Source organism: Meriones unguiculatus, chromosome 21 (genome assembly GCF_030254825.1).
Source record: "Meriones unguiculatus strain TT.TT164.6M chromosome 21, Bangor_MerUng_6.1, whole genome shotgun sequence".
In the NCBI taxonomy this organism is placed as follows: Eukaryota; Metazoa; Chordata; class Mammalia; order Rodentia; family Muridae; genus Meriones; species Meriones unguiculatus.
This window is the reverse complement of record NC_083368.1, coordinates 50,114,550-50,124,119: the sequence shown is the minus strand read 5'-3', so window position 1 is coordinate 50,124,119 and position 9,570 is coordinate 50,114,550. Positions and strand designations below refer to the sequence as shown.

The 9,570-nt window shown below is 39.8% G+C and overlaps 1 protein-coding gene across 1 annotated transcript in view; it reads right to left on the bottom strand.

Annotated features, from left to right (window-relative positions):
• Positions 1 to 9,570, bottom strand: part of Ing3 (inhibitor of growth family member 3) — a 32,136-nt gene continuing 22,566 nt past the window's right edge. The window contains exons 7-12 of the mRNA XM_021656928.2: positions 9,244 to 9,363; positions 8,703 to 8,860; positions 7,076 to 7,269; positions 5,561 to 5,756; positions 3,921 to 3,959; positions 1 to 2,111 (exon numbers count right to left, since the gene is read on the bottom strand). Coding sequence (XP_021512603.1) covers positions 1,995 to 2,111; positions 3,921 to 3,959; positions 5,561 to 5,756; positions 7,076 to 7,269; positions 8,703 to 8,860; positions 9,244 to 9,363 — 824 coding nt within the window. The 3' untranslated portion in view covers positions 1 to 1,994. The remainder of the gene's footprint in view (positions 2,112 to 3,920; positions 3,960 to 5,560; positions 5,757 to 7,075; positions 7,270 to 8,702; positions 8,861 to 9,243; positions 9,364 to 9,570) is intronic.

The following is a 9,570-nucleotide window of genomic DNA, read 5'->3' as shown; positions in this document are numbered from 1 at the left end:
TTTAATGTAAAATTTTGGTGTATTTCCTTATATAGTTCATAGGAGAGTCAGTGTTTGAGCTCAGAGCTTGCTACCGTGATTTCTAAGAGACTCAGTAACTAGAACTTAGAAAGGAAGAGGATCTGTTCCAGCTGAAGGCAGGGGTGCTCCCGACTTCACAAGGAACGCTCTCGCAAAATACGGCGATGTCCTCGCGCCAGCTCTAAGAGCGACGGAGTCTAGAAGACTCACAGTGTGACTACAGAATGAAATGCCTTTCAGCTAAGCATCTCCAGATAGCACAGGACTGGGCTAATAGAGCACAGCTGTACACAGTGCTCAAAGGATTACAAAAGCTTCATGAGAACACTATCACATCCTTGAAGATATTAAATCCCAGGGCCCAGATGAGCCTGTCTTCAGGGCTGACAACAGTTATAAAGGTAACCTATGGCCGCTCGGCACTCCCGGAACTTACAGCTGGGCGAGGCTCCTACAATCCATCAATATCCTTTAGGTAGCACTACACATATTTAACACTGCCTTTCGAGTAAGCTCTAAAAGATTCATAAACGGGCTTCATTAAAGCACAAATCTGATGGATTTCGTACATTTCAATATAAAAGAAGTATGCTATAATAACCATCTTTGAAGTTTCAACAGTTTTTCCACCCATCTACTGAACATATTTCAAACAAACCCTTTACTATGCAGAGTCCATCATCTAAATAGCACCTATAGAACGAGACCTTGGGAGTGCTTTGAAGACATCCCGCAAGCGGCATTACTTTGGTTTCACAAAGCCCAGAGTGACTTAAGACTTGAATTAACTGCCACATAACTACGCCACAGAATTAAAAATGGAGCCAAATTTTCAGGTCTCTGTAGTCATACTGACCACAGTGCTGCCAGTCCAAAGATCTACAGCCAGTATTTTCATTGTATCTGCTGTAATTACGTTCCTTTTATGTCCTTAGAGCCAAAGCCGAGAAATGATGTAGAAAAATACATTTGACACTTCAAATTTACATTTAAAATGCCCTTCCCTTATTCTCATAACACAATTTCCAACCGTTATTATAGAAATCATAGATTACATAGCATTCTGCATGCCAACGTCTAATATTTTTGAGTATGAAAATTAGAAATAAATTGCAATTAAGAAATTTTCATAATTAAATGTGTAAAGTATAAATACAAGTTATTTTTTTAAAAACTTTATTTTAACACCTAATACAATTCCAATTTAAGGATTACTCGCACAAAAAAATAAACACATTTGGTATAAAAATGTATCACTTTAACGCCCTTTCCCCCAGAGACCCCCACCCCCACCCTCTTGAGCTGCACTCTATCTGGATGCAGAGACATATAGACTAATGGCACGAATCAGGTTTCACCTACAGGAGTTTCTGTTATGTACCCAGGTACTCTAGAGGACACCAGCCCACTTCATCACATGACCCAATTCCTTCAGCCTGCTGAATGAGTTTCACAAAGAAACAAAGCTTATAAAGGCATCTTAAAAACCATTATCTTAAATCCTTTTTAGAAGGACTGACATATTTTTGTTTTTGTTTTGTTTTTTGCAACCATTTATATACAGTGTAACATAACAGTTCTGGAGTACAGTACATGCAGCAGAATATACCTGTTGGATATAAAATACTTTCTTAAAATCTTCATCGTTGGAATTCTTTGAAGTTTAAATTATAGAATGCCCATTACTTTGAGAAAATGGTTGAGGAGTACAAATGTCTGCATATGTTGGCCACAGAAATAATCCAAGGCTAACTGGAATAATATTCATAGCACACCAGGAGTGCATAAATAATTTACTTACATTATTAAAATACAACTCATAAAATTCAAGTTCAAGATCTTATAGGATTGTCTATGTGAATCCTCTAAGTGGTTGCCTGGAAATGAGTTGTTTCTTCGTTCTCGTGTCTTTCTTTCTGGAGTCCTGTATAAAACGCCGAGCTGAAGCCCTTCCACCCTGCGGCGAAGCATCTCTATTTGTGCCGACTGCCTCTTCTCTTCATGGCCGCGGTGCACTGTGGGCAATACCACTTGCCCTTGGGCGCTTCTGTCAAGCCAACACACCCATAGTGGAACCACTCTATTGGACACTAGAAAGGAAAAGGTAAAAACGAAACGAAAAAGGTTGGTACTTCTACAGAACAGATGGGGAGGGGGGCATGCTCAGGAGACACAGTATTTCATCTAACCAAAATTAGGTTTGTGCAATCAAATTTATTGGATCCTGGCAGTGACTGAGATGCTACTGAGTCCAACTCGTTTACCTCATGGGTGAAAAATGGATGCACAGAGAAAGGATGCATCTTTGATAAGAAGGAGGCTGGTGGACTCTATTACCTGAGCACTAAAGAATGGACATTCACACACTATCATTAACTTGGACAGCCACGCAGTACCACCTTCCAGGACAAATGAAGAGAAATCTTAGGTAAAGAAGGAAACGATGTTAAAGATTTAAAAATATCCCCCCCATAACTGTTGTCCTAGGAAGTGGAATGAGCTGGCTGTAACTAAAGACATCACGTAGGGCAGCGGGGCTTCCTTTCTGGAGTTCTATTCAGAGATATGGAGAGAAATCCTCCTCTCAGAGAGATTCAGAAATCCTTTAGTCCACAGGAAGTCTCCATAGCCACAAGAGCACAGGAGAAACCAGAGGACCCCAGAGGACACAGACTAGCTACCATGAGGATAACACAACAGTTAGCCCTATTAAAGCCCCTCCCCCCACACACAAGTGACTGCACAGGGCAGGCGGAGAGGACCTGTGTCCTAAAGATCACACTGCACCAACCCCACCAGGGAAGGAACATTCACAACTGTCACAGTAGTAAGCCAATGTCTGTGATTCTTTAGATTACTTTACAAACACTGTTATTCTGGAATTCGGACACTATTAGTGTCACCACTGTCATAGATTTCATGCTACTCCTTTGAAGGAAATGAGGTACATAAGGGGGCTCTGCTGTAATACAGTTATGGAACGGCCTAACACCACTAGACAGAAATCTGCTCAGTGTTTGGTCAAACACATATCTTTATCCAAAATGAAATCCCTTTTGTGGCTTGAACATGAAATTCCACTGGTTCCAGTGATGAGCTCGTGTGTCTGAACAGTTGGTCCCCACTAGTGGCGCTATTTAGGAAGTGTCTAGACTTTTAGGAGAGGGAACCTTGCTAGAAGTCCTTCCCTGGGGTGGGGTAGGGGACTTGAGGTTTTCTACCCTGCTACCGCGTCCACTTGCTGCCTCACTTTTTGCCTCCCCTCTGTGGGTGAAATACGATCAGGTGGCTTCCTGACTGCCAGGCCAACCTCACATTCCTGCTGCCATGTCTCCCCTGCCAGGATGGGCTGCTCCCCTCTGAACTATAAGCCAAAATAAACTCTTCTCTGCCTTAAAGTGCTTGTTGTCAGGGCATTCTTATCAAGTAATTCATATACTTCCTAAGACAGGAAGGAGGAATCCTTCCTGCAAATCTCTCATTTCCCATCAGAGATGGCTTGTACAACGTGGAGGAGGGGATGCCGAATGCTGCAATGATGGGAGGGAAATAACCCCACATTGGGTCTTAATTATGCCCAGCATCATTTGACTAAAAGAGCTTAGGGAATTAAAGTCCCACTTCTTCACTGTGATAAACGGCCTGAACTCTAGCAAATACAGTATCTTTAGCAGAAAGAAAGGCAAGCACTTAGAACTTCCAAAGCATTCCTTAGGGACTTAAGCAGGGACCTCATTAAGAGACATGATGCTGCTGTGGGCGTGCAGACACTTCTATCAAGATGGTACAGTTATGACAGAAGAAAACCTGATTTCCAGACTGGGAGATACAGTTAATACGACAAACACTCAATTATCTACAACTTTTTACATTTCAAAATAGAAAAATGGAACACTCACATCTTGGTTATCACATCCCACCATCTCGCCATAGGATACCTCGAGGAAAGAAAATTAGATAAACATTATAACTATGTGCCATCCATTTAATCTAAACCAGGTGTTCATGATGCCAGAGAACAGAGAAACTCACTGAGCATACAGTAAGATGAAATTTGGAATATGGTGGCTTTTCTTGTCGTCTTTCTTAAAAGACTATGGGACAAGGCAAAAGGATATGCCCAGAAACCAGCCACTCTTTGGAAGTCTGAAAGAATTCACTGGGCAAGCAACCCTGACTGGGAGCCAGCTGTATGGTGTGATCCTTGTGGTAAACTATAGTGCTTCTTTCTGGCTATCCAACTGATGGATTTTACTCTCTCTTGGGTCACTTCTGCATCAACAGACCATTTCACTGAATCTGCCTACTGAAGCCTGCAAAGGACACTGGGTGTCTTCATCTATAATTCTACACATAGTTTTTTGAGACAGGGTCTCTCAAAACATTAAGAGTGTACATAGCAAAACCAACAACAAATGTAACCAAGTCTGCCAGAAGATAATTTAGAAGAATTAAAGTGTTTTTTTTTTAAAGGCCCCAGTACTAAAACCAACTAAAATGATCATGTGATACAAAAGTTTCAAACTGGAGCATAGGTTTTAAGTTAAAATAATACTAAGTGTTAGAGTGGGATTTAGGAAACACTATGCATTTTCAGTTTTAGGTAATACATTTTTAGAAATACCTTGGTAGACTTTATCAAACATTTATGATGTCACTGTATTTAAATGGATTAATAAAAAGTATTAAAGAAATTACATTAAAATGCTTATTATAATATTTATAACTTAAAAGAAATGAGAACTATACTAATCTACAGCTAGGAATGGACCAAATAGATGATGATATAAAATGAGAGCTAATTTTGAAAATGTTTTAAAAGAACCTTTTTTTTTTAGTAAGCAAAGGACAGTGATAAAAAAATACATATTGTGACTATACTGAACTCACTGCCATACAACATATCACATCCACATATATGTGTACATATCTGTTATGGAATGAATGCCTGTCTCTCTAGAATTCCTGTTTTGAAGTCATACCCTCTAACTGAAGAGCGTGCCTGTGAGGAGCAGATATGGTTAAGCAAAGCCGAAGTCTGATGGCTCCAGTGGCTGTCAGAGAAGCGCTGAGCTTGGCACATGCTTGCATATCTGTACGATATGGTCTCCTTCTCTGATTCATAAACACTCAGTAAAAAGGCATCTGTCTTCACACTTAACGAGTGGCCTTGCCAAGAACCTAACCAATCAGCTCCTTAATCATGCATTTCCCAGCATGAGGAGATGAACTTCTGCTGTGTGAGCCTCACGGCCAGTGGTGTATTACATTAGCCAACATGTACACACTGGCACACGCATAGCATGCAAGGTAAATAAGGCTGTGACATCAAAGTGTCTCACCACAGGTTGTATGGGAAAACTGACATTATATGTAGTTCATGTTTCTTTACATTCTTAGTATTTATAGCAAACATGCTACTTTAATAAGACAAAGATGCACATAAATCTCCCCTGACTTTAGCTAGAATAAAATGTGCTGATTTTCATAGTTATCTATCTATTCAGACCGCACTTACATGGATGTGCAGCAGATTTACCTGATTACAGATGCAGTATCGAGGTTCATTTGGGTCGTAAGTCCAATCAACTTGACTGTTGGAATCAGATTCGGGCACTACTGTTGTTTGCTGGGAAACTTCTTGTACGACAGTTGATGATGACGAACACAAAGATAAGGAGGAAGAGGAGGAAGAGGAAGAGGAGGACTGCTGGCTTGAAGACTTGGTGTTGTTTCTGAAAGAATTAAAAAAAAAAAAGATCAAGTTCCTGTGCTTATCACAGAGGTTCCCTGAGAGTGACTCCTACTGGTACGCTGATGTCTGACGCTATGCTTACAGTGTTTGTTTCTGGAGAGTACAAGTAGCGAGAAGAAAACATTCTTAAAATTTTCTACTTAAAATAACCAGAAGAAAATTCTCTTAAAATCTTTCCAACTTTTAGAAACAATTTCTAAATTAAGGTTACTTTCTACTGTTGACTTAAAACTTTTGGTGCTATTCAAGAATAGTAGTTGCACTGTCTCACAGACTTTCTATTTTTATTGTAAATCAAATACTTCTCACCAAAACCTAAATACAAATATACAGAAGTATTTGGTAAAAATCCTTCTAGCAGCAGCTGTCATGTGTCCTATGCCTACCAAATCCAGAAGAGAGAGCTGAGTGTCAAAATTCACAAAGTCTTTACCTCCAACTCTAAAGTCCTAAAATACAGAAACTTATTATAAGGAGCTCATTAAATTTGGGCAATTAATATCAATTTAAAGATGTGTAGTAGTTCCTTGGATATTTTTTCTTGATTATTCTTTCAGGAATTTCTGTAGAAAAGTAATACATTTAAAAAGAAAATTATTTTTTAATATTTTTTTCAACCTAATAGTTACTAGGTAACTAATGCATTTGGCCCAACATTTTCATTTTCCCCTTCAGATAACAGCCTCCCTAGCTCTGACTGGCCGGATCTCTCTATGTAGATTGGGCTGGCCTTGATCTGAGGTAATCCTCCTGCCTTTCAAGTGCTTACAGAGCATCATCATGCCTGGCGTGCATTCTCTGTATGTATAAATTCCCAGTATACTCATTACTTCAGATGAACAGTGGCACGTGATGAACAGTTTTCATTTCCAGAGTTTATAGACTCATCCTAAGTATCTCACATATCAAGTCTAGGGATATTGTCATATAAACAGTTTTGGAAACGTAAACAAAAATTCAGATAGTTTATTATTAATCAAAACAAAAAATTTTGTGTAAAAAATTCTTGGAATACAATTTGCACAATATATTAATTTACCATCAAACACCAATAGTGATTTATCTGAAAAAACAAATTAAAGTAAAAAGAAATCATTTATACATAAACTCAGAAAATTACAAATGACTAACATTTGAAAGACTTCCTGCCTTCAAGGTAAGGTGGCACAAAGGGCTATCTGCCCACCCTGGTGTTCAGCTTGGGCCACTGCACGCTGCCTGGATTAATTCATGGAGGCACAGATAAGGCTCATGCAAACAGTACCGAGCAAAGGTACACGCTACCATGACAGAACTTACTTGCTCTTTCTGCCACTGCGTGAGTCGGCTGCTGAGGAACTGGCATTCTGGGTTAAGGTTGTCATGAGTGCCGACGAGGAGGAATAGCCAGCTGTTTCTCGGGGCATTGAAAATTCTTTTCCCAGCTGAAAGTCATTATTCTTAAATGCTTCATAACTGGCTTTTAAACTTGATGTTCTTCGTCCTTCTTTCATCTTAAGTAGGCATGCATTGAGAGCATTAATACAGGTAAATACATATTTTCTCTCTTTTCTTTTTAATTTTATTTATTTATTTAACTTTATTTACTTTGTATCCCTGCTGTAGCCCCCTCCCTTGTCTCCTCCAAGTCCCACTCACCCTCCCTCTTCTCTCCCTATGCTCTTTCCCTCGTCCCCTGATAGGACAGGACTGCCTCCCCTCCTATCTGACCCTAGCTTATCAGGTCTCATCAACTGGTGCATCACCTTCCACTGTGGCTTGGCAAGGCTGCCCCCTACAGGTGGAGGTGATCAGAGAGCCAGCCACTGAGTTCATGAATCTGGAAACAACCTTGATGTCCCTCAGCGAAGGAATGGATACAGAAATCGTGGTACATTTACACAATGGAATACAACTCAGCAATTAAAAACAAGGAAATCATGAAATTTGCAGGCAAATGGTGGGAACTAGAAAAGATCATCTTGAGTGAGGAATCCCAGACACAGAAAGACACATATGGTATATACTCACTCATAAGTAGATATTAGCCATGTAATACAGGATAAAAATACTAAAATCTATAGTCCTAAAGAAACTAAACAACAAGGAGGACGCTAGGGAAGATGCTTAATCCTCATTCAGAAGGACAAATGGGATAGACATGGGAAGTAGGAGAAGATAAGGAACAGGACAGGAGCCTTCCACAGAGGGCCTCTGAAAGACTCTACCCACCAGGGTATTGAAAGAGATGCCAAGATTGATAGCCAAACTTTGGGCAGAGTGCCAGAATCCTTATGGAAGAAGAGGGAGATAGAATGACCTGGAGGGGACAGGAACTCCACAAGGAGAACGACAGAGTCAAAATACCTGGGCCCAGGCGGTCCTGTGGAGACCGATACTCCAACCAAGAACCATGCATGGGGAGGACTTAGATCCACTGTTCAAAGGAAGCCCATTGGCTGCTCAATGTGCACACGGGTTTTCTAGTAAGGAGTACGGGAGCTGTCTCTGACATAGTTTCTCTTTTAAGTGTTACAATTTATGGTTATTTAAGTCATTTCACATAAAGATTGAAAATCATTTTCATGCTAAATTGAGAATAACCATGAAAAACGCAACTTCTTAACTTGCACTGCTTACAAACTACAGAAATGAGCGAACTGTAGCCAAGACAAATCCAGCAGAAAGCCCTGACGGCGCAGAAAGAACAGCAACTGTCCTCAGAAGGACCGACTGCAAGGAGGGTCAGCGTGGGACACGCGTGGCGCACCACTGTGGCCGTCAGCTTCTGTGCAGTGTTAATAAAATGGCGCCGATCCAAAAGTTCAGCTTCAAACTCACACCACACGATGTCTGAGACCTCTGTTTGCTCATACCTAATGGTTCTTATTGGGGTTTGCCAATGATGGGAATAAACTGTAACCCCTGCCCGGAAAGCTCTATTTACCTGTGCTGTTGCTTGCACTGCCTGAGCTGCTGCCATGGTGATTGCCCCTGCGCCAGTCCCTGAAGATAAGGAGCCAATATTATAGGATGCCAGGGGTTGGGATGAATTCACATTGTAAGCATTGTTGGAGGAAGCTGTAGAATTATTATTTCGACAACCTATAAAGAAGTAAAGAAATAAAAATGGTTGCAGAGAACATAATGTTACTGAGTTTAAAATAAATGATTTTATATAATATATATATTATATATATATATTAGGGATATATCACATGATATATGATATATATATGGTATAATATATATATAATATATAATCATTATAACCATATATATATATAATCATTAAATTTAAATTCTTCATGTACTTTTAGGGATTGAGTCAAATGAAAAATGGAAGCCAATTTTCCTTTTTCTTTTCTCCACCTGTAGACTTTAAACAGGTAACACATGTATGCATTATAATTCTGAGTGCGTCTCTGTTCCCTTATTCCAACACAATCAAAACAAGCTAATTACCACATCCAAGACAACAAACTTACCCAGTGTGTTCTCCTTAGAAGCATCAGATGTAAGGGTAGACAGGAGAGCCTCAGATTTGAATTTTTTTTCAGGAATATGATCTGTTGCTGTATGGTGAGAAGTTGGATTATATTTCCTTTCTGAATAAAAAGAAAGAATTCACACAATTTTAAACTTCAGAAGACAACAGACAAAGCATAATACTTCCACCCTTTTATAAACTTGTGCAGTTATGGTCTAGGTTCCTTATGAAATGGGCTCACCAAGGAGGGAACACTGTCACGTGTTTCACTGAGAGACTAGACATTTCAAGCACTTTCGAAGCCAATTACTAAAGACATCCCATG